This window comes from Carya illinoinensis, chromosome 1, assembly GCF_018687715.1.
Source record: "Carya illinoinensis cultivar Pawnee chromosome 1, C.illinoinensisPawnee_v1, whole genome shotgun sequence".
NCBI lineage: Eukaryota > Viridiplantae > Streptophyta > Magnoliopsida > Fagales > Juglandaceae > Carya > Carya illinoinensis.
In genome coordinates, this window is record NC_056752.1 from 56,224,460 (window position 1) to 56,249,759 (window position 25,300).

The window sequence follows — 25,300 nt, forward strand, 5'->3', positions numbered from 1 at the left end:
TGAAATAGATCATGCCCAGCCCATTCTGCCTACCCCCCGCCCGAAATTTCTCAGAAGGAAAATTGGGCCGCACACTCCAGTTCCGGTATAAGCCAGAACGAGACTCCGCCAGTGATATTCAAAATGTACTTTTAGTGGTGGTGGCACTAGTTGCTGTCGCGACTTTCCAAGCTGGAATCGACACTCCTGGCGGGGTTTAGCAAGAGATCACCTCCACTGTCAATGGCGTAACTCGTCATGCTGGTAGCGCGATCTTGAGTTCTAAACCGGGAAACTGCAAGCTCTTCTTTTTCTGCAATACGCTAGCGTATTCTTCGTCAATCGACGTCATCTCATATCTTGTATACCGATTCCCATTTTACAGGGAGATTTGGGTTGCCTTACTCTCGTTTTCAGCTACATATGGTGCTGCAATTGGCTCCTTGAACCCTCGTGGCGCTGTTTGTTTAGTCTATGCAAGCGTTGCATTCTTTGTTCCGCCTGGCTAGACCAAGGAAGTTTCTAAAAGTATAAGGTTTCTAAAACTATAAAGTTTCTTTTAACGTACAATTCATATAACAGTGTCTTATATATATATATATAGCTATTTCTCTTTTTTTAAGCATTCCATTATTTGTCATGAAACTCAACCAAGAAATTTTTATTCCATTATAAATTCCTCACGACATACCATAATTATGTGACACTGCCGCACGAGGCACATGTCACTCGTGTCCCAAATCCCAATATATATGATACACATCTTGTTGCATGCATTATAAGAAAACTATTTATTTGTTATCAGTTATATTCGTATGAAAATTATTATTTTTTACCAAAATGACTATTTTATGTTAAAATGTATCTATTATCACAAATAGTCATTTTCGTAAAAAAATAAATCATCGTAAATATTTATTTTCTTGTTGTAATGCGTAAATTATCCCATACCCAGTATAAGATCTTGAGACTTTAATTTCTAAGACTTCTGGTTTACTGGACAATTTGAATTTAGAACAATGATATTTACAATCGTGAGTGCACAAGTGACGTGCAACCACTTTGAAAAAAGTAAATAAATACTGAATTTACATAAAAATAATAATTTTTTAATAGTAAACTTCACTTTTTATCAAAATGACTAAACAGTATTTGTATATTTCACGATTGTATGCAACATTACTTTTAAATTTAATAGCTAGGTTGAGGGAGCTTATATTGGCCGGCTTAAAGTTCCAACAACGACTGGCCTTAAGGATGTTGAGTTCAACTATTAGAGATTCTGGTTAATTCTACTTCTACTTCTACAAGAGTAACTTATGAACTTATAGATAAATTGGTCTGAATCGTATTTTTCTTTTCTACTCCCAAAAGGGTACGTAACTGATCATGACAGTAACGGCGCCTGTAGTACTAGACAAACATTAGCCACCTTCATACATAATTATTTTACATTAATAATTCGAGATCACAAATTAACTTCATAATTTAAAAATAAAGAAAATTACTACCATAAAAAAATCATCTAGCAGACAGAAAGTTAAAGAAATCAATCTTAGCCTAATATAAACTTAGTGAATAAACAGCTTGAAGGTGCTCACCACCCTTTTAAACTGATCAATGATCGAATTATAAGACACAGTTCCATCATTTCCAGACAGCACTCTGTACTTATCCTTCCTTGTAAAGTTCGTGCACTCAAACCCTAGCGTAGCAGCCAAGATCCTTTGCACGTAGTTTGCAACATCATGCGGGCTTTTCCCAGAGGAACATGTTGCTTCAACTGGCAATTGGTTCAAGAACGTGACCTCATAGACAGGCCTAGGGTTCATGAAGAAGAAAATGGGGTCCAGTGCTTTCCAACCCCCAGCCGTTGTTGCATGGAAGAACCCAACACGATAATTCATAGCCACCGGTACAATTCGATCTGTTAGTTCAGCAAATAGTGCGCTAAACCTTAAAAGGAAGGGCTCCCTGCATGTTGTTCCTTCGGGACAAACCACTAGGTCTCCTTTGGTCAATTGTTGCTTGATTTTCTCTGCATCCACTTCACGTATTCGTGTTAACCTGATGGTGGGGATTGGTGATAGGATCTCTGTTAATCGAGAGATGGAGTATGTCACAGCTGGGATTTTACGTCTGAGTACGGTGGAAAGGACCACGGGGTCCAATAGGGTTCGATGGGTACACACAAATAGTACCCCAGTGTTGCCACCAGACACAGGCGGGGGTGGTTTGCCTTTGACAATTACCTCGCCACCGAATAGCCGAGACAAGTACGGAATAGCCCAAATTGGTACCATCAAACTCACAACAATGCGGATTATTGCAAGCAAGATGCCTAAGGGAATCCATAAGAGTATCAGGAGGGCAGTCAATGGTGTTGGCCTCTTGACTAGGCGGCCATCATGGAAGATTACCGGTAGCGGGCGGAGGACCTGGCGGTCTTGCTTTTGGTTGCTGGTCATTGATGGGTGCACTTGTTCCTGTATATCACAGATTATCTCGGTATTAAATGGATTTAATAAATTTGTTCATGTATATAAGGCCGAACGTACGCACAACGCTACAAGAATAGGATTTAATTTGATGTGTGCTCAAAAAAGTTTACAAATCTAAAGATAAAGTTTACCTCGAGAAATATTAGTCTATTAAATTATCATGTATGTACACTTTAATATTGTTTTCTTTGGTGAAATTATCTATGTAGCTACTTACCTTGCATAGCGACAAGAACGAAGAACCAGCGGCTGATGTAGGCCTTCCTAATCCTAAACTTGGCGGTTCATCTACAAAAAGCTTTGCCACCCGATCAGAGAGAGGACGAATATCATATTCCTCGACAAAACCCGTTGCAAAACCAAAGCGGTTCAGAACAAGTTCGCTTCCGAGAACCTCATCAGCTCGCAAATGCTTTTTCACAAACCTCTCCACCATAATCCTCGGTGTCTTGGTCACTACAACTCTCTTGTCATACGAGCTAAAGACTTTCCATGCCTCCGTATCAATGCCATCCATATAAAACTTTGGCAAAACTGCCCTCGACACTGATTCGATCTCGGCTTCACGAACACCCACGACTGCAACAAAGATCATAAGCTTGAGCCCGGCGTCCGCCATGCCCATCATGTCCAGCAAGCGAATCACGGGCCATAACATCAGCAACGACGCAAACCTAATCAAACCCGAGGCCTCGAATGCCACTAACATGAAGTAGGAGAAGGGGTCTGGGTCCTTCAGAAGGGTGCCTTCGAGCTCCGCAACCACCGACTCCACTGGGGCTTTTTTCATTTCTCGTGATCTAGTATTTTTTACCTATTCAAGGACGTTCCTGTGTTAAGAATGTCCGGTTCTTGGATGAGGGTGACAATGCGTATAATGGCTTTTAGCTTTACAGTATTGGTGTTTTTTGACTGGTCTCTAACGTGGGAATTGGGCAGTTCATCAGTTTACAACTACCCGTTTTTATACTCCCCACCCCCCTCTCTTCTCTCCCGGCTCTCTCTCTCTCTCTCGCTCGCTGTTTCTCTTTGGGTGGGTATATCTGCAAAGAATAAAGCATCATACGCCACTTGTTTTATACAAAAATAGATTAGTTTGCTCCAACAACTTAAGCCGATTAACGTGTACACCTAGAAATACGCCAAACTCGAGACTTTAGGTTTCTATCTTAATTGTGGCAGCTTGAGCCGTAGGTGATGTTATTCAACTGTGCATATATAAGGTGTATATTTCAAAAAGTTCGTGATAATGGTCATCCCCACGTTGTTGCATGGGATGCAATTTGGGGTACGTTGCCGTGAATGAAAAAAGTTTTCATTTGGCGAGATTTTCTGCATATTCAAACTATATATCAGAAACGCTTCAGACTGGATACACCTATAAATGGAGAACAACGGAACAACGGAGACCAATTAAGATTTGCCAAGTAAGCGGTTAATTTTAAATCCACTACTGTGCGATGCAGGGATAACTGGAAATCGAAAACCCTCTCTTTCTATCTCCCTTTCTTTCCTCTGGAACTGAAACTGTAAACTTCTCTCTCTCTCTCTTCCCAGAATGCGACCTTTGCCCCCGCCCCCCCTGCCTCTGAAACATTTCTTCTCACATTGGTTTGCACCTACTCGCATATATCTACCCGAATCCTGCATGCCATACGCTGCTAGCCCCATCGTAGCAGCTGCCTTCCATTCCTCCTACTTCATCACCTCCACAGCGACAATTGGGAAATATTAATACAAATAATTCTACCACTCCCCCACTTGTTATTACTTGGTACTCAAAGAATTTGATAAATTAAAACACCCATATAAATGATTTTGATTAAAAACAAAACTGGCTATTAGACTTTTAAACAACCCAAATCAAAATTATTACTTGATAGCTACATCAAAAAAAATCTACAACTTCATGAATTTCCTGAGGCTGCTTCATGCACGAGTAACAACATATCCGTGAAAATAATTCACACCTTGTAACAATACTCCTTGGATATGCCCAAGATGCATGCAAATCCATACACATTTGGTTCATGTTCCCAGGAACAATGGAAAACACAATTTTGAAAAGGAAAAAACAGAAACATCGCACTCACCTGAAAATTTACACGATTAAAATCAATCCCATGCCTAAAAAAAAAACCCTAGCAGTTAGAGGCAAACGAAGGGAAAAAGAGATTGGGGGGAAGGGCTGGGGCCACAGACCAACGGGGGTGGGGGAAAACTAATTTTGTTTCAGCAGGAGAAGAGGGGGACGCAGGAGGAGGAGGTATTCAGGGAGAGGGGGGGGGGGGGGGGGGGGGGGGGGGGGTGCAGACTGAGAAGAAAAAAAATCCTATGAAATGCATACCACAGGCCAACCCGTGTATGGTGTACGTGGCATCTTTTAATTGGACTCTATTATATGAACGAAAACGAATTAATCTGTCTGAAGTTATCATCCACTACATATTTATTATAAAAAAAAATAAAAAAAAAAATAAAAATAAATATGGTGTGTGAAGTATGAGGATAAAAAGAAGAATTTTCCTATATATATATATATATATAGCTTAAGAAAGCTCTAGTCCTGCTAATTGAAGTATCATTTTGTCGCTTAAGGAAGCTCTAGTACTCCATCTATTTGACTTCTTACAGTTCAAGATGCATATATCTGTGTGCGCGCGCATTAAATATTATATATATATAAATGTAGGAGCAGTAAAGTAGGTTAGAAACTTGTTTGCCCTTGCACCGGTTTTCTGATCCGAGGATCGAATATGCGTGGATGCATGCATGCATATGGTTGCTCCCCCTCTTAGCTAGGTAATAATAAAACTTCTTAATCTGCTCAAACACCAGAATTTTCTCTAGGTAGGTAAGTTCGGTTTGACGATTTAAGTGTTTTTGGAGGTAGACTCATGTTTTTGTGTACGTAGATCATCCATAAGTTACTTAACATATATATATATATATTCGTTGAAGCTAGCTGTTAATAAATTGATCAATTAATATTAATGGTGTTTTTTGCAGTACTTTCATTATATCTTATAATAATTAATTATAAGGATTTCCTTTGACAACGAAATCATATACCAAAATTACACGTTAGCAACTTAAAGCACAATTGGGTATGTGTATATATATGATCAATGTCAATAATTAATTAGGTTGAACGTGCGTAGTGATTATGACCGTTGATTTATCACACTCCTTCCTTGATCTTATAATGAAGATCGAGCTACATTAATTAAGTTAACTGATTCTGCTTAATACGGGTATTTATCATATTCTTATTCCATAAATTAATCCTAAATCATGCACGTCATAATACGTGGCCATCGAGTTCAATGTGGGGAATTATATATTTATTTAATGATGTTGGCTGAATATATCTATTTACTGATCAATACAATTATACAGGTCTACATGGAGGAATTTATCTAGTTTCGGCCCATTAATCTCCAATCATCCCTATCTCGCAAATGGCCCAAGAGGGAAGCTCCTCTTAGACCACCCATTTCTGATCCCATCCTCCAATCTGCTTGGGAATCACTCATGAATCAGCACATGAAACTGGGTCAACCCAACGAGGAAAATGATAAAAGAATGAGAAAGGCAAACCCGTGTGAGGCCCGTCCGATGTATCTCTTTACATAAATGATTTGTGCAGTCGGAAAATACAGTTGGCATACAGTCGTAGAGATAAAAATGAATTAATATGAGACTTACATGAAAAAAAAAATTTTTATAACTTTTTTTTTATTCATGTAGGTCCTCTATGAAATTTTTTTTTTTATAATTTTTATTTATTTATTCCGTACAACCGTTTGCATCCCGACTGCGTTTCCCGACTGCATCTAGCAAAGCCCATCTCTTTATGCAGCCTAATCTATTTCCGTTTGATCAAAAATTTCCGTTAGAATTTTTCATATTTGAAAACACTCTGGCTATAAAGAATTACGTAAAAATAAATTTATAAATTATAAAATTATTTTTATTATAAAATAAATTTAGTTGATTTCATAAAGTCATGTTAATTTGTGAGTTTATTTCTATATAATCTTTTTGTGACTGTAATAGCTCTCAAAGAGTAATGTTAGATACAATCATTTATTGTGCAAGAGTCGCGCACTCCTTTTAAAAAAGATGAGGCCTACTATTAAAAAAATAATTTTTTCATGTGGATCTCATCTTTACTCACTTTTTTAAAAGGAGCATGCGGCGCTTGCATAATTTATAACTGCAAATATTATTTTTTTAATTATTAAAATAATATTTTTATGCTAATTATATATTAGTTGTGTGTTTAGTAAATTAATAAACAAATAGGTTCATTATGCAATCTCTATTAAATTTCTCATTTTTCTTTTGTCAAACGATAGAATCTAAGGATCGGAAGAGTTTACTCGTAAAAAGCTATATAAGCCTTATGCTACTATTTAAAAACAAAGAAGAAGAAGATGAGGAGATATTGTTGGGATAGATGAAGATAAATTATAACGTGAGGTCGAATGTCACAAAGATTGTGATACGTTAATTAAATGGATGGCTAGTTGGATGGAATTCTTAGGCCTCGTTTGGTTTGGCTAATCTCATGTTCTATAATTATTATAATTTTTTAAAATTTTTACACATAATATAATAAATAATTCAACTTTTAAATTTTATTTTATCTCATTTAATGTGTGTAACCAAATGAGATCTTAATCTGGCTAGACGAAGGAGTAGTGAAACTTGAACCAATTAGGCAGATGGTTAAAAGTTTCTGGTTTTCAAACACTAATGAATTTTTGCCCACTTAGATGCATGCATGTTGCTATTGCTTTTTTGCCCACTTAGTTGCTATTGCTACTCTTTGTGTTTATATTCAATCATGTGATGATGTCCCACTACAATGAAGATTGATTCCTAAAATTTTTGGACACGACGTTTTCCCAATTTTCTATCGGTTCCAAATGTCTAATCCCATACCTACATCATCATCAATATTAAAAGCTCGAGTTCTTCAATTGCGTTATTGTAAATAAAAAAGTTCTATCAATTACACTTACATCTCATTTTTGTTCTCAACTTATAATAAGGTTGCATTAATTACAAATTAATTTTTAAATTTAAATAATAAAATAAGAGGCAATATGAAAATGATAGAATATGCATGTCACATTTATAAAAGTAAAATGAAAGTAAAATCATAGTGTGGGATATATCATTTATTCTTTTAAATATGTTTACTTTTATTGATGATTAATCTAATTACCGTTATTTTAGTTGCATTCGTATTTAAATATATAAGAAAGAAGTTTTTAGAATTTATTTTACTTTTGCTATTACAGGTATAAAAAATAGGTGTACATAAGGCAGAAGAGATATTAAAAGGTAAATAATGCTATACACCACACCACCATCTTATTTGCATCTCGCCATATATGATGTGACGTATTTATCATCGTTTGATAATAAAAAAATATGCAATAAATAATAATTTAATGATAATAAATATGCCAGATCTTATTTAGTGTGATATAAATAAGATGGTAATATGATATATACAATTTTTTTTTAAAAGATTGGACGTTATTTTTGACTGCTTAGTAACTGCCCACTCAACAAATAATTAATATGCCGAATGTATCGTGAACAGCATTTAACACTCACAACTACTAATATAAAATATAAATTTATGAATTTGGTATGTTAACCAACAACTCAAATTTCTGGAAGAACACATGACCCATAGCCCAACAATAAATAAATAAAAACAAAAAAGAATGAAAAAGAGGATGATTATTTTATTTTGAGTTTTGTTATATACAAGCATAGTCGCGTATTAATCTGTGTACCAATATTGATTTATTTATATTTAAAATTTAAATTAATACTGTTTTCAATAAAATCTACATTTTGATCAATTACATCACATTAATGTATAGATTAGTACATAATTGTGCTTGTAATTATATATTTTTTTATTTTTTTTATCAGTACTTGTCCATTCAATTTATCTTTGAATTTTGTATCATAGAGAGAGAGAGCACTGAAAATCATGGATGGAAAGGTAATGTAGTTAGGTCCATAGGAGGAATAATATATATATATAATATTTATATTCATAAAATACGTAAATATCATGCATTACATTTTTTTAAAAATAATAAGTAAATATAGAATTTACTTAAAAATTTTAACTTTTAAATAATAAACTCTATCCCTTTTAAAACTACAAAAACGACACTTATATAATATATAACTATATCTAAAACTACTTAAAATAAAAATTATCTCCACCATCAAAATGAGTAACTTAAGCCACGGGAAAAAAATTAAAATAAGAAAGTTAAGACAAGGCACGTGACCACTGTAGCAGAAGCACAATTGGCGCAAAACAGCCTCACGTGTCTGCAATACCATTCCTTGTCCTTGGGCTATAAAAGATGTAACTAATGCTGAACCACCGAAGTGAATACTCAGATCTGATATGCTTCATTTTGTAGTCATATTTGATTAAATTATCTTTGGATTAGATATTTATGTCAAACGGTTTATTTTAAAAGTATTTAATATTATCATAAAAATATAGTCGCTCTACTGTGAGCAAGATTGGAACACTTTGACAAGCCAGAAACCAAACAGACTTAATCATGTACGTGTTTATATGCAAATAAATTCGCACTTAAGTTACCTACTTACGTTAAGACTAGTGATGCAAAAATATCATATTAGAAGGTTATTAATAACTTCTTTTCTTACCTATATGAAAAAGGGTTTCCATCCTTGTACAGTTTTAGGCCATTCTATGTATCTGCAAGGTAACTCGTTTTGCTAATGTTCTTAAACCTGTTTTATCATTATGTCAACTTTTCTAACACTTTCTTATTTTGTTTTTGGTTTCTTCCTTGTTGATTTAGGTAATAATGAAAGATCAGTTTGCAAACTATGTTGTACAGAAAGTGTTGGAAACTTGTGATGACCAGCAACTTGAACTGATACTTAACTGAATAAAGGTCCATCTGAATGCTCTGAAGAAGTATACCTACGGAAAGCATATAGACGTTGCACGTGTAGAGAAACTTGTTGCAGCTGGAGGCACTTTCTTTCTTTAGTATTTCATTTGGTTCTACTCTAATTACTTGTATACACGAGGACAGTTTAATTTTCTGTCTGCAAATTAATGGTTTTTCTTTAATGTTCATTTCTTGTCAATTGATTGAGAATTGGTGAGCCCCGATATATTTCTTTGTATGTCTATTTTACTTGCCTTCCCAGTTTTAGATCTTGTATTATCATGAATTTACGGCCGGGAATATATGCTAAGATTGTACTCAGTTTTTTCCTTCAATACATAACGAGCTTGTAAAAGCTTTCTGATTGGGTAAATCTGTTTGCAGAAAGGAGGATTAGGCTGCATAATGAATCCTCATCCTGCTTAGATGGCGTAGGAAACAAAGATCCTGTACAGCTAACTGAGGATAGTATGAGGACCCTCTCTCTCTCTCTCTCTCTCTCTCTCTCTCTCTCTCTCTCTCTCTCTCTCTCTCTCTCTCCTGTCTACTAGGAGCTAATTGAAAATAAAAATTGGTGCTTGTACTTAAAAAACTAACTGTACATTGTTAGTTTGAGAATATACCTAGAAACAGGCTAGCTGGGGATCAGATGGTGAACGCACCCGATGCTTCTGCAGAGGAGATAAAAAGTATACACGTTTTAACGGTGTTAAAAAAGGAGGTATTAGATTTGTAACCGTGACGGTACAAAATGTTGTCAGGTGGAGAGAGCCTTGTGTTAAGGAGAATCCAGAAATTTTCTTAAATGTGAAATTGGATTATTTTGTTTTATTTAAAGAACCTTTTCCCCAACTCAATATGGCTGGCATAAGTTTAAAACTAACTGATGTGTAACTTTGGTGCTGCTTGGTATGTTGATCGTTATGCTTTGGATGAACGTTGTTTGTAGCAATTATTTGGTGGGTGGGGGAGCGAATGTGGTGAGTGATGGCTTGCCCAATCTGAGTAAGAAGTTAGGCAAAATACTTGCTTTTCAACACGGTGCTTGACCTTCTTAATGGTCTTGTGCACTCACTCAAATGCTCATGTGAGTGATGTTTTGGGCTTCTATATTCTATAATGTGCATGAAAAGTCAAAATTTGCAATTCAATCTTTACATGTTCAATACTTAGATGCTAGTAGTTTGCACCCCTAACAGGGTTAGCAAAACTTAATTAGAAGCGACCGTTAAAATTTAAAATCCATGAGACGCATTTTGAAGACACTTTGTAGCAACATAATCTAATTTCTAAGGCGCTCCTACTTGCATTCACGAGCTGGAGAACGGATCTTATGGCATGCTAAATACCAACTTGCATTCAGATTCCGTTCCAATGATCTCTATCATAAATTACCAAAGTTACTGGGTGAAAATGATTACCCTAAACCAAGTTGGCTTTGAAAATGCAAACTGCAAATTGAATTTGAAGTGGCATTAACAGTACCAACTGCCCCAGTGGTGGAAATAGAATAAGGGTGTCTAATCCGTGGGCTGAGAATCAAATCCGGGTTTCCAGACAACAATTCACCCACACCAAAGAAAAAATTTGAGAGTTTTACCATATATAAATGAATTTATGTATCGATACTGCTGCCTTCATATTTAAAATTTAAATTGATACAATTTTTTTTAAAGTCTAACTTTCTAACTAATTACATTGGATGAATATTACCTAAAATCGTTACAACCAGATTTTTCCAAAACTTACAATAGTGATTACAAATATCACGGACATCATTGATAACAATTAAAACAGCAGACGTAGACTTGCTTTTAACTTTACCGTTTTAAGTCATCCATCAAACAGGAGGGCAAAACGTGATGACATACCGAGGAGCCCTGCATGTCTTTAGAGCTGTAGAATCATCGTATGCGTAGCTGTAAGCCCGAGGGCAGATGGCCTTAAAAAGATGAGCAAACACCGTTGGCTTGCAACTTTTTGGATTAGCAAAATCCCCGGTACAGCAATACCTATCCGACTTTGCGGCCAAACAGGCGCTTTTGCAGCCCACCACCTTCCCTTGGCGCTTTATCTCCAAGGCAGATGGACAGCAAACGTTCAAGTCAGCTTCGCACGCGGCTACTCCACATCCCACACCACCGCCTACAGGAACCATTGACACAGGAAGGTTAAACCCGTCGACCAAACTCACATCATAGTAATGTAAGGCGGACTTGGGGGTTCCAAGTGTCATTTCGACCAAAGTGGCCGGAGGGACTCCGCCAACGCCTTGGCAATGTAAAAGCCCCGCGCAGTCCCCAGTTTGGCATGACCTCTTGCCAGTTTGTTTTTCGAAGCAGCAGCCTTGTCTGCCCCATATTCTCCCAGACCATCCCTCCGCGACTTCGAGGACTACTTCCTCGCCGCTATAGAGATGGAAGCCGCCATCCTTGGGGTTTGGTTGGCCTGAAGTGCCAAGAACTCCAGGCCATATGCTCTCCTTGCAGTTGTTCACTATTATAAGCTGAATCCCATCTGCAAACAAAAGATAAACAGGCGGTAATGTACGATCAAAGCTGTTATATTTTTCACTAGAAGTAGAGAGAGAGAGAGAGAGAGAGAGAGAGAGAGAGAGAGAGAGAGAGAGAGAGAGAGAGAGAGCACCTGCGAAGAAGAGGGAGTAAAGAATACAGAGGAAGAAGGGAAGTAAGGCATTTGCCATTTTTTTAAGGATTCTGGAATGCGGAACTGATTGTTCGTCCTCTGTATGTGTTGAGAGAGGGAATGCGACACTAAAAGGGAGAGGGAGGGGAGCGACGTTTCCTTGTCTTTCGCAGCCACGAAAGAACTTTAACCGCAAAGAAACTTCCCCAGTATACACGGTTTGCCAACGATGATAGTGAAGGAGAAAGAAAAAGATAACAGAAAAGAAAACTGACTGAATGTGCACTTTAGCAGCTTCTGTTGTTACTACTCATTTGGGAATGGCAAATGAAAAAGTGTCAGACGATGTTTTGGGATTGATTTTGAAAGTTTAAAAATAACTTTTAATTGTTTAAAAGCTTTTTTTTTTAAAGAAAACACGATGTATTTGATAAATTTATAAAAAATATTTTAATTATTTGAAAATTTTGAAAATTTATTTTCTTTAAAAAATATTAAATTAAAACTTTTATTGAAAAGCTTCTGCAGATAATTGTATATTTTTAAAAAATTAATATAAATAATTTAAAAGTACTTTAAAGACATAATTATTAAATAATAAATAATTTTTTAATAATAAAGCTTGTTATTTAAATTAAAAATTATAAACCTTAAAGTTATAAGCTATATTTTTTATTGCAATTTTAAACATGTGCTAAAAATCACCTCCGTTCATTTTCTGGCCGTGTTTGAGTTGGGTTCAAGTTGTGCAACTGTTTCTGTGTGTCCTTCTCAAGTGAAAAATAAAGGCACAAATTGCTGGGATAACCCCTTATCTATTGATTGGAAAATGCTAACTAGGGGTGCTACCTGCACCATACGGTGCGGGGTAGACCCCCCCGCCCCCCGCCCCCGCATGGGGCGGATGAGGTAAATCTCCCCCGTCCCCCGCCCCCGGTGTGCGGGGGCGGGGTACCCCGTCCCGCATGACGGGGTACGGGGTGGGGGGGCAATCCGTCCGACCCCCCGCACCCCCTTCTGGACCTTGGGCCCAGGAGCATCTTCTGGGCCTTGGGCCAAGAAGCAATTGCTGGGCCGAAAATGACCCAGAAATTGCTATTTTTGGCCCCAAAAAAGTAATTTCTAGGCCATTTTCATTTTTCAGCCCATAAAATTATAAGTAAAAAGGAAAAGAAAAGTTAAAAAACCAAATTAAAAAAAAGTGTTATGAATGGTAAAATAATAATAACTAAGCTATTACAAAATTGAAAGGCTAAACAATTATAAAATTACAAACATAAAAGTGTCCAAGGGACATTGTATCAACATTACAAATTATTGAATACAAAATTCGAACAAATAATTAAAAAATAAATATTCTAAAGAGGCTTGTCAGCTGTGGCTTGTCTTTGAGTCAAGGGGTGTGACAGTTGGGGCGGCCCGGGCTTCAGCACATTTTTATGTTGCAGAGGTGCTAGATGTATCATGTGTTACTACAAATAATAATATTAAAATTAATAACGATGAAATGGAAATGAATATAAATAAATTAAAATAATAGAATAAAAAACATTTACTAGGTGGTCCAAATCTAGACTGATCACCACCCATATCGGTCTCCTTAAAATCTAAAATATCCGGAACATGAATATTCTTTCCTATCGTCCAACTCTGTGTGCATATCAATGCCTCTACAGTTGTAGAAGACAATGAACTACGGAAAGGATCCAATATAAGACCTCCGGTACTAAAGGCTGACTCTGAGGCAACGGTACTAATAGGGATGGCCAAAATACAGCGGGCAATCTCAGAAACGATGGGATATTTCTTTGAGGCATTCTTCCACCATCCTAATATATCAAAATGATCATTATCATCTTGGACCATATCCACTGACAAATAGTTGTCTAACTCAGAAACGACCTCCGTAGATTGATGGACAAGTGTGGGATTCTGTGCGAGGGTCTTAGTCCACGGCATTCTGCGCTTCTTTGTAGGAGGCCCGGTGACGGTGTCTGTAGATGGCGTTGGGGTCGGTGTATGTGTCTTCGATGTAGTACCACCCTTAATTGCCATAAACTCGTCATACAATTTTTTCACGGTCTTTCGGGCCAATTCACCAATAATTTCAGTCCATACCTGATCGTGAACAAGTCCCAACCCATATAACAAGTCTGAAACTTTCAGACGGGGATAAAAAATAACAGCCACATATAAGAAAATATTCATTCTAGTCAAATCTCCCAAATACTTGTCATATTTTAGCATCATGCTCACTATCATCCCCCTCATCCTTTCATTGGAACCCCTACGCATATCTTCTAATTCTTCTTTTACCCTACATATTTGTTGACAAAACCCATGGGATGTAGGGTACAAAGAACCAGATATATTCAATGTGACATCATAAAATAATCCAAGAAAATCAACGAAAGTAGAAACTACCACCCAATCATCATCATTAGGCTTTCGTGATCCACCGTGCTTATCAAAGTATTTGACATATTGGATGTCTTCATCACCCAATAATTGAAAGGCTGCCTTATATTCTTAGGCCGCCTCCAACATCAAGAAGGTTGAGTTCCATCTGGTAGGGACATCAGTACAAAGACCCTTCTTCGATGTTATGCCCGCAGCCTTTGCAGCAACTTTGAATTTCTCCAATCTAGAAGGAGAAGACCTCACCCATTTCACAGCCATTCTAACTCGTGCAACCGAGTCATCAACATCTTTCAACCCCTCAGTCACAATTAAATTCAAAATATGTGCAGCACATCTAACATGCAAGTATTCACCACCCAAGAATGTCTTATTTGCATCTTTAAGATAATTCTTTAGATACCCCAATGCGACATCATTAGACGACGCATTATCAACTGACACAGACAAAACTTTTTCCAACCCCCACTCCTTTATTGCGGCCTCCAAGGCCTTTCCAATCGTCTCACCCTTATGATCAGTTATTTGACAAAATTTAATAATTTTTTTGTGCAGAACCCAATTAGCATCAACAAAATGCACAGTCAACGACATGTAATTCATATTTTGGATTGAAGTCCAAGTATCGGTAGTGAGGCAAACTACCAAACCCGCCAATTGGCCCCTCAAAACATCTTTGTCACGGAGGTACATTTTCTTAATATCCTTTGCCACAGTGTGACGAAAAGGAAGTACAAATCTCGGTTCTAACTCTTGGACAAACTCTTGGAACCCTTTACCCTCCACAAACTGAAAAGGCAGCTCGTCCATGACAATCATACGAGCTAACTTTCTTCTACACTCATCGGGGTTATACTTCGTATACTCCTTCAATGTTGGCCCCCCGGCCCCACTACTCCCATCCGCCATTTTAAAATCTAGTCTAGATTGACCATTCTTTACTAAGGATTTTAAAATTGGACTCTTCTTGCATTGTTCCTCTAGATGGACTTTCAGCTGGGATGTACCATGTTTCCTATAGTGACATCCATACATTTTCCCACAGTGATTACATTTAGCTTGTGGGTTGTTGGGATCACCACCCTCTAGTTTGGTAAAGTGTTGCCAAACTATGGATACAGGTTTCTTGCCCTGTGTGGGCTTCGGAGCAGGGCAAGGTGTACTCGTTATAGGGGTAGGAGTAGGGTTAGTTTCTGGGGTAGGGGTGTTGGCTAGGGAAGGCGAGCTATCACTGAAATCCGACGACATTCCTGGTTCTCCGACAAAAAAGGATAAAAATAAAATTCAAAGTGCAATCCAACACAATCAGGGCAAAAATGCATACAAACAGAACAAGTCACAAACTAATCTTAAAATACATAAAATAAAGCTCTATAGACCACTTGCCACAAACTAATCTGAAACCCTAGCTTTGCTTCAATGTGAGCACAAAATGATTTTCAAAACCGATAAAATCCAATACTTCTAATTTAAATAACTCAAAGAACCCAAAAGTCTAATATTTAAATACACGAAAGTAAAGTTTTAGATGTGGAACCCTAATTTAAAAATTATATTTTATATAAAAATTTAAGAAAATTGGAATAATTAGATAAGATAAGTTGAGATCAACTCTAAATCTAAAAGAGAACTAAAGGTAACTTGTCATAACTAGTCCTTTGTATTTATAACAAAAGAATAAAAAAAAAAATCCTTTGTATTTATACATGTGAGCAGAAAATGAACTTCAAAATCCTACAAAATCCATGGTCTTTATTTTTGGAGAAAAAATTTTGTCTATGATCCATCCAACAAAAAAATTTTCAGTAGAAATGAGCTTTTATTTTATTTTGATTTTGTTTTTACCCAAAAAATAAATTATCAAAACTTTGTATTTATCATTAACTATTTTGAGATTTATCGTTTCCAGTCCTTACTATAATATTATATCCCGTTAAATGCAATGGAAATATTGAATTTAATTGTTACATTTCTAAAGGGTTTCACTTTTTTAATAGTTTACAAACTAGTTTCTAAACCCATAAAAAAACTGAAATTTTGGATTGGAACCCCACAATCTGAAACCCTATTTCAAATTTAGGGGTTTCAATAGTTGAAACCCCTAAATCAAATTAGGGTTTCGGATTGGAACCCTAATTTAATTTAGGGCCCTAATCCGAAACCCTAACCCCTAAATCATGAAACCCCTAAATCAATTTAGGGGTTAGGGTTTCAATGAAACCCTAAATCAAATTAGGGTTTCGGATTGGAACCCTAATTTAATTAGGGTTCCAATCCGAAACCTTACTCCTAAATTGATTTAGGGGTTTCAATCATGAAACCCCTAAATCAATTTAGGGGTCCGAAGTTCAATGAAATTAAAAAAAAAAAAAAACAATCCATTCAATCCAAACAATCACACAATCCATTGAATCCACAACACACAATTCACAAATCCCATCCTCCATCTTCGATTCAACCCCATCCTACCTCCAATCTCCGATCAAAACTAAATAAAAAATAAAAAAATAAAAACTCAACGGAGAAAATCAAAAGAGGAGGAGAAATGTTACCGTGCGGCGTGCGTCCGGTGTCGTGCGTCGTGCGAGAGAGAGGGAGGATGGAATACGTGCGGCGGCCGGACTGGTTGCCGGTGGGAGGAGGGAACACCGAACACGGGGGCTATGCAAAAGGGATTAGGCCGAAGGGGGAGGAAGGAACTCGGGAGGGGAGGGGAGGGGAGGGGAGGGGAATCAGGGGATCGGGGGGAGGGGGGGTGGAGTTATGGGTTAGGGTTATTGAAACGGCGCGTTAACAAAACGGCGCCGTTTCAATTAGTGGGTTAATAATAAAACCCACTAACTGAAACGGCGCCGTTTTGTCCACCACAAAACGACGTCGTTTCTCTTAGATATCCGGTTATATATATTATATAATATATAATATATTATATATTATATATATATATAACGGTGCGGGGAGGGGGAAAAACGGACCGGGGGGGTCCGTTTCCGTCCCCCGCCTCCGCTGGGGGTAGCCATACGGGCCGGGGGCCCCCGCCCCGGCCCTAACGGTATGGGGCGCCTCGCCCCGCCCTATGCGGGGGCGGGGCGAACGGGGCGGGGCAGCGGGTTCCGGGGCCCCGCTGTCCACCCGTAATGCTAACTTTGTCGCATGGTTTATTCTCTCATTTTGACCAAATGCAACCGTTCGTGTATTTTATTTTAATTTAATTTACTTAATGGTTAAAAAATTAAATTTGTGACTTTTTAAATGTTTAAAAATATTTAAAAAATATTAAAAGAAAAAAAAATAAAAAGTGCAATTTGCACTGGGGGCACAAGGTGGCCTTTATTATTATATAACTTTAAGGGCCTGTTTAGATATAATCTCAAATGATCTAAGTTAATTTATAAATAGTAATATTTTATAGATTTTATTGAGATAAATTTAAATATAAATAGATTGAGATATATTTGAATATAAATAAGTTAAAATATATATTTAAATGTATAAAATAGATTAAGATGAGTTTAATTTTTTATAAAAATTAAAAAAAATAATAAATTCTATCAATAATTAATTTAAGATGAATCAAAAGCCAGACTTAAACATTTCTTTACTCTGATGGAGACACTTTACATTTCTTTTTTACTACTTTATTGATATTCTCTTCGTTACAATACCGACATTTCCCCTTCACCTTTTGTAATTATTCACTTATCCAATCTCTTACACACTTCTACTACTTAATTGACCATTTTTGTATAGGACGCGGCTACTATGCTGTTTGGAGTACACCGCTGGTGTACCACCCAGTTGGTTTTTTTTTTTTTTAATTTTTTTTTCACATATTTTTAATTACTTTTTTAATTACTAAATAAAAATAATACACCAATATACTTAAAATTATTTTTTTAATCACTAAATAAAAAAAAAAAAAAATCCAACGATATACTGTAGCGGTGCAATTAGCTGGAGCGGCACACAACATTTTCCTTTTGTATAAAAGACAATTTCGATTTTCAATTTTGAAAAATGAAAAGACCCTTTGATTTTTACTTCCCAAAAGACCATTTGCATGCCACTCTAATCATAATTACAGACAAAAAGTACATTTTTTTTGTAATTTTTTTCTATTTCTGTAGCACGCGTCTAGTGCAACATAATAGCGCACACGCTTATGTACATGATCACGACAGAGATTTGAAAGGGGTTTGACATTAACACTGGCATTTTACACGGACTGAGGCATAACTCCCAAAATTCGAAAGGACTGGTTCAAGGGCATGCATCCTGGGCGAATCTAATACAATATTCTGTCTTTTAAAATCTTTCAAGGAGTCATCAAGCACGTATATCCATCCCCAACTTCCATCATTTTTATAACAGGATTCTCGGTCACGAAAGGACAGGATCTTAGAGATGACAAAGTGTAGGTCATTATTGCTTGCTTTGATTTTTCTCCTCATTTTCTTTGGATAATGATGAATGATGATGCTAAATTTTACACCCTGAATTCACCTCTTCTTCCTCGTTAGGATATTGTCCTTGTCTGTAATGCCTTAGCACACCCGCAGGCTCTTCATATTCCCCATTGATTCCCTGCAATTTTCTAAACCCCCAAACTATCTCCATGTCCTTTTAGATCCATCTGGGAGCTTAATCAACGCATAAATAACAACAGAATTGAGGAGCTGAGTTTGAAAACAAAGGTAACGGAGTCATATTCAAATATTTTCTCAGTCAAATTTTAGAGAGCTACTGCTTGCTATTTGAATACTGCCACATAGGTCATAGACAAAGCTCAAGGAACGAGGAAAGTTAATAGAGAAATGGGTGACTACTATAGAGAAATGCCGTAGAGAAATTCTGGAATTCCACCGTGAGAGTGGAGTGAAGAAACGAGGAAAGTTCAAGACTAGGCCAGCAATATTCTTCTTAGTTTTGGTCAAATTGTAGCTGCTCTGTACCTTTATGAAGTTGGACACCGCTGCACACTAAACTCTCGCATGCAAGACCTCATGCTATATATGAAAACATGTAGCTTGAATTTCACAAGCTAAATAACTCCGAACTACACATTATCATGTTTAGAATATGCTATGCATTTTTTTCTTCACAATTATTCTCCATGATTATGTCACGAACTGATTAAGAAACTGCATATGCATATGGTACTTTTTTCACAGGCTTTTGCCTATTTACATATCCCCCCCAACCACTATTCCCCTTAGCAAATTTTACATGTATTAATAAAGAGAGCTAGCATTAACAACGGATAGAGATAACTGGGGGGAGGGTTGAAAGACCATTGCGCTTAGGATATGGTTGACTGAATATTTGCTGTCATGGGGACTGGATTCTAATGTATAGTGTATAGATCTGAAAATAATTAATTAATCAAAAATTCAGTAAGGAAAAGACAAAAAAAGAAAAGGCAATTTAAGTTTCACTTTGTTTGTATGGATGCATCAGCGACAGCTTAATCTTATATTAGATGCAAGAATTGTCGGCAGGTACATTTGGATTCTTGTGTTTTAGAGCTTTCTACACACGTTGTTTACAGTGCGCACATTAAAAAAGCATGCATCGATCGGTGGAGGAACCCGCCAAGATGCTTTGCTAGGTACCATAGAAAGAGATGGAAAGATAAGAGGTAGGCCAGTCTCTTCTCGGTTGGTAAAGCAAAAGCAAGCACCTGTGTGGTAGGTACCCACCTTGCAGCTTGTCCAGTATTGTTTGTCACGTATTCTTTGCCATTCCAAAAGAATATTAGATGACTATGATGAATGACGCTGATATTCTTACAGTTGGTAGATGTTTGTATAATTTAATTGGATAAGAGTGTTTGTAAGCTTGAAGATTAGGACACTTTTATGATCCCATTTCTCTCCTTCAAAAGAACCATTATCTAACTGTCGCAGAAAAAACTTGTAATGGAGAAAGTCTGCATGATGTGGTTGTTGGAAGGTAGGCTTCTAAACCAGTAAACCTTGATTAATTAATTAATCTGCATCTTCATCTCTATCTCACCAAGTCCACCCTAGATATGCCTCTCATGTTTCTCTTGGTTAATAGATATTGCACCATATATATATGGGTAGTGCAGGAATACCCAAAAATGATATGAAATAATCATTGACTTGAGGATTCAGGTGGAACATTCCCGAGGTTGAGATGCTGAATAGGTTCTTGAACTACTTCTCGTCTCTCTCTGATTCCCCTCCCCGTGAAGAGCCCCTCCTCCTCCCCAAGCGTTCCCTCACCATCCCTCTTTATTTCTCGGCATATTCTTTTATTCCCCCTCTTCTTTTGCTTCAAATGATATATCTGGTTCCACCTCCTCCCCCGATCTTGCACCTCTGTTTTTATTCCCGCTTTCCACATATGCTGTTTGCCACAATCATCCTTCTGGCCAACATCTCCTAAGGAGAGCCGCCTACTCCAACAATACTTGGATCCAAATACTAAGTATAGCATCACGTGGTTCTTGTTCTCTGCATCAAGATTATCTCCTATATTCTCATCGCTTGTTCATACAAAAGCCATTTTGCCTTGGACCTCCAGCCCCTTGATAGAAAATCCTTTACTGAACAATTTAGACGGCTTTTATGTATTTTTTTATTGTTGTTTTGTATGCGGGAATCTTTCCCATATTAATTATATTCGCAATTTAGTTTACTTTTATGATATTGCCGAGAAGAATAAAAAAGAAAAGATTCTTGAATTACAAAACAAATTCTACTAATCTATTTTCAACCAGAGGGAAAAAAAATGGGTGACTACTATTTACATAAGAACAAAACTTTAATAACCGTATAATTGAAATAATCCCCCTCCCCCTCCCAAAAAAAAAACAAATCCAACAAAAAAAAAAGAAAGAAAGAAAAAGAAGACTTGAAGCTATGTCATGGCTATCTAGCATCACCTCTACTGGGTAATGAAAGAGGTGAGGTTGAACGACCAGCTTCAAGATCAGCGTCTATATCATCGCCGACCGATGACTGCATGCTCGCTTTCTCGTAATTGGGCGATGTTGGATAAGAATGCAAATAATCCTCTAACTCACTACCACCAGCACCAACTTTTTTTTCATTATACGCATCTGGTGCTTCCACAGCCTCAGGCAGGGGCACTTCCCCTTCCAAGTACCTCACAACCTGCCTCATGGTGGGGCGTGCTTTTGGTGAATTGTAAGAACACATCAAGCCTAGTTTGAGCACAACAACAGCCTCGTGCTCATTGAACTCACCCCCAAACCTTGGATCTACAACCTCGAGAATTGCTCCTGCTTTCCACTTCTCCCACACCCAGTCCACCAGGAACAGCTCTTCAGGCAACGCTTTAGGCTCAATGGGTCTTCTTCCACATGCCACTTCAAGCAACAAAGCGCCAAACGCATACACATCTGAGCTGGTTGTCGGTTTGCCTGTGCGTGTTAGCTCGGGGGCTAGATAACCCAACGTACCCACCACCCTGGTAGTGCTTGGATTGGAGCCGTGCTCATATAGTTTAGCAAGACCAAAGTCTCCAATTCGTCCATTTAACTCAGAATCTACCAAAACATTCCCTGCCTTGATGTCTCTGTGGATTACAATTTGTTCCCACTCTTCATGTAAATATAAAAGCCCTGCAGCCGCACCTTTGATGATTTTGAACCTTTGCTCCCAACTCAGAATTGTTTCAGGATCATCAAAGAGGCACTTGTCCAAGCTTCCGTTGGGCATAAAATCATAGACAAGCAACAGATCGCCTCGCCGACGACACCATCCTAACAATTGAACTAAATTCCTATGACGAAGACGACCAATACTGGCAATCTCCGACATGAATTCTCGCAAACCCTGCTTTGATTCATGCGAAATTCTCTTAACAGCGACTTGGGTGTTCGAATTTGGCAGAGTTCCTTTATAAACTCTACCGAACCCACCATACCCAAGTAACCCTTTGTCTCTGAAACCCCTTGTTGCTTTCTTGAGCTCCTTGTAAGAAAATCTGTGTGGACCAACATCAAGCTCCCAGACTTCAACTCCATCGGCGTTCTTGATTTTTCTAACGAGGTAAAAAGACAAACCAATACCCAAAATCATCAATAAAGAACCTGAAACAGAAACAGCAATGATCGTGCCCAAATGATTCTCTTTAGGCCGTGGGAGTGCAGGGAGCTTATCTAAATAGAGGCTTTTAGCCTGTCCATTCATTTGAAAGCTCCAGCCCATGATATAATGCGAGCTGGCGAGCAAACCAGTTGAAGAAGAAAATCCTACATACATGGACTCTTGAAGTATTGATGAGAGGTCCACTTCAAAGGACAGAAGTGTATACCTAGGTTTCACAGATGAAGGCGAAAGCTTTACATCTAATCGATTATTTTGCGAATCATATTCAATCCATGCCTGAATTACCTGACCGCTCTGCAAATTAAGATCTTGCTTTGAGTTATTACCATCAAAATAAGCCGCCGGAACAGACTTGTTTGATACTAAGCTGTCGATGTCGATGCCAACATGATTATCCTTGATGTCCCCGAACTCGAAGTCCTGGACAGTGTCAAACTCCACCGCGAGTATGTGGTTAGAGAAGTTGCCAATGTCGCTGGCGTTGAGTAGGCCAAGATAATTGCTTGGAAGGGTCCCCGGAAGCTCTTTCGTGGGAGAGATTGTAAAGGCGAGGCCATGGCCGCCAAGAGTCGCAGACTGGGGGACTATGGCGAAAGCAAAAGCGGTGGAGAAGGAGAAAGCTTTACCATTCGTGGAGTTCTTGAATTGGATTAGACGTGGGTAAAACGCGTGGCCAAGCACTCGCTGCGATCCGTTTGTTAGTCGTAGTATGCCATTGTCTTGGATATCTGAGGCGCCATTCAAGCTCATGTTGCTGTCTGCACCTTTGAACCCGTTAAAGAAGAATTCGTCAAGCTGAGACCTTGCGGGAGTTGAGAGAACAAAGAAAATCCAGAAAAGTAGGAGTTTTTCCGCCATGGCAGAAATCAGATATGAGCTGCCTGAACTTGAGGATGTGCAGGTGTGTTATGGTATATGGTGTGTGAGTTCTTGTGAAAAATATTTGAACTGTTTTGTTCACATTTTCCTTCGATTGGTTCGAGAGTAAGGAAAGGGAAGAGGGAAAGGTTGAGGACCTGCGGTATGTAGGCCGGGGCGTAACTATTAACTCTGATTTGACAAAAGGGGTTTGAGATTGTGACAGAAGCAGCCCACACCACCACCACTCCAGTCCACCGGCCACTTGAGTAATTGAAACACCCACCGAATTTGAACCTCGGATTGAACCCTGGAGAAACTTTATTTATAACCATTTATAAATTTATGATGATTCCCCGATGCTTTATTTTCTATTATTGACCGATATTAATTTCCATTCTTAATATAATTTGGTAGTATTTTAAATTTATTTTTATTTTAAATTAGACATAATAAATCATATAAAATTATATCAATTTAAAAATTTATTTTTATAAAATTTCTGCCTCACTTTCTCTAAAAATATAATATTGGTAAGTTAGATATATACACCCTGTTCTTAAACAAGACAAGACAAGACAAAAATAAAAATAAAATTCTTAAGCGTCAAAAGTTTACCCACGATTACAACATGTCATATGCTTCCCTTCACCGTCCGACCTTAAATAAAAAAAGATCACGTGTTAGTAATTTTTATGTTATTTAGTTGCGTAGAAGGAAGATTTAATACACGTTTTCTGTTCTTCCGAATTGATTTTTACTGGCCAAAGTTAAAAGAATATTCGTCCCCATATTTTTTTTTAATTGCCTGCCTGGTTTGTAGGGGCACTTGGGAACGCTATGTTTATTGTAGTCTTTTTTCTGCAATAACTGCACCAACTTGATTCATATTTTCTGGCCGAAATTCCGTAGGCCACGTGGTAGCTAGGAGAGTTTGTTTGATTAAAATTAGATGAGATAAAAATAGATGTTTTATTAAAAGTTAAATAAAATATTATTATAATATAATTTTTTAATATTAATTTTTTTAAAATTTTTAAAAATTAAATTATTTATAAAAATTTAAAAAAATTATAATAATTAAATTAAACGAAATAAAATGACATAATTTAATATTTGGTAACCAAACTAACAATCTCTATCGAAAGGTCAAAGGAAGGTATTTTCTTTCTGTTTTTTGTTGTTTTTTGTTCCTAGATGGCATAATACTAATCTCATTATGTATGTATATCTTGGCACAACTCTTTACAATAAGAGGGGGATAATGTTAATTTAATTTTTTTATAAGCAGGAAATATTAAATTTTGATACTAGTGTATATCATTTTTCAGATTTGATCAGTTTTGAGAAGGTTTAGGAGGCATGGATAACTTCTGGAATACCTATAATCTAATCTCAATCTATTAAGATTAATGACTTAAGATCATGCATTTTGGATTCTTTGCCATCAGCTTCAAGAACTGAAACAGGGGAAAATGGAGTCATCATACAACAAAAATATGCAAATATAAAAAAATAGATGAACTCGAATTAGAAGCCATGTGTCCGTCCTCGATCTCCTCTAATCCGAGTAGAGATATTCAGATTCCGACTGGAGGCAAATCTTGCTAGCTACGACTACCGGCCATTTGAGCCTTCCTCCCTCCCTCATCTACGCGGTTTGAAAAACTATGGAAGGACAAGATTGAATTTTTCTCCTTTCAAGTATTACATTAATTAATTTCCATGTTCACCATTTTGCTCTTTCTTATTTTTCCTGATAAGTTAACTCTTTCCTGAATGATGTGATGGATCTAATTGTAATAAAAAATAATAA

The 25,300-nt window shown here is 37.2% G+C and overlaps 3 protein-coding genes across 3 annotated transcripts; all 3 read right to left on the reverse strand.

The window, feature by feature from the left end:
- Positions 1-1,296: 1,296 nt before the first annotated feature.
- On the reverse strand, positions 1,297-4,006 carry LOC122291226 (glycerol-3-phosphate acyltransferase 5-like). Its single transcript, XM_043098875.1, has 2 exons — positions 2,698-4,006; positions 1,297-2,465 (listed from the first exon to the last, which is right to left on the reverse strand). The coding sequence occupies exons 1-2, from the start codon at positions 3,268-3,270 to the stop codon at positions 1,551-1,553; spliced, it is 1,488 nt and encodes a 495-aa protein (XP_042954809.1). The 5' UTR covers positions 3,271-4,006; the 3' UTR covers positions 1,297-1,550.
- Positions 4,007-11,100: 7,094 nt separating this feature from the next.
- On the reverse strand, positions 11,101-12,341 carry LOC122303707 (thaumatin-like protein). Its single transcript, XM_043115614.1, has 2 exons — positions 12,107-12,341; positions 11,101-11,977 (listed from the first exon to the last, which is right to left on the reverse strand). The coding sequence occupies exons 1-2, from the start codon at positions 12,162-12,164 to the stop codon at positions 11,301-11,303; spliced, it is 735 nt and encodes a 244-aa protein (XP_042971548.1). The 5' UTR covers positions 12,165-12,341; the 3' UTR covers positions 11,101-11,300.
- An 8,892-nt stretch (positions 12,342-21,233) lies between these two features.
- Positions 21,234-23,785, reverse strand: LOC122291234 (L-type lectin-domain containing receptor kinase S.4-like). Its single transcript, XM_043098887.1, has one exon. The coding sequence runs from the start codon at positions 23,482-23,484 to the stop codon at positions 21,421-21,423; it is 2,064 nt and encodes a 687-aa protein (XP_042954821.1). The 5' UTR covers positions 23,485-23,785; the 3' UTR covers positions 21,234-21,420.
- Between the last annotated feature and the right edge of the window lie 1,515 nt (positions 23,786-25,300).

Bases quoted from the DNA above. Each gene is read 5' to 3' on its own strand.
- LOC122291226 (XM_043098875.1), bottom strand. From the start codon at position 3,270: ATGAAAAAAGCCCCAGTGGAGTCGGTGGTTGCGGAGCTCGAAGGCACC. The intron at 2,466-2,697 runs GTAAGTAGCTAC...TGTGATATACAG, and splicing joins CGTTCTTGTCGCTATGCAAG to GAACAAGTGCACCCATCAAT.
- LOC122303707 (XM_043115614.1), bottom strand. From the start codon at position 12,164: ATGGCAAATGCCTTACTTCCCTTCTTCCTCTGTATTCTTTACTCCCTC. The intron at 11,978-12,106 runs GTGCTCTCTCTC...TTTTGTTTGCAG, and splicing joins TTACTCCCTCTTCTTCGCAG to ATGGGATTCAGCTTATAATA.
- LOC122291234 (XM_043098887.1), bottom strand. From the start codon at position 23,484: ATGGCGGAAAAACTCCTACTTTTCTGGATTTTCTTTGTTCTCTCAACT.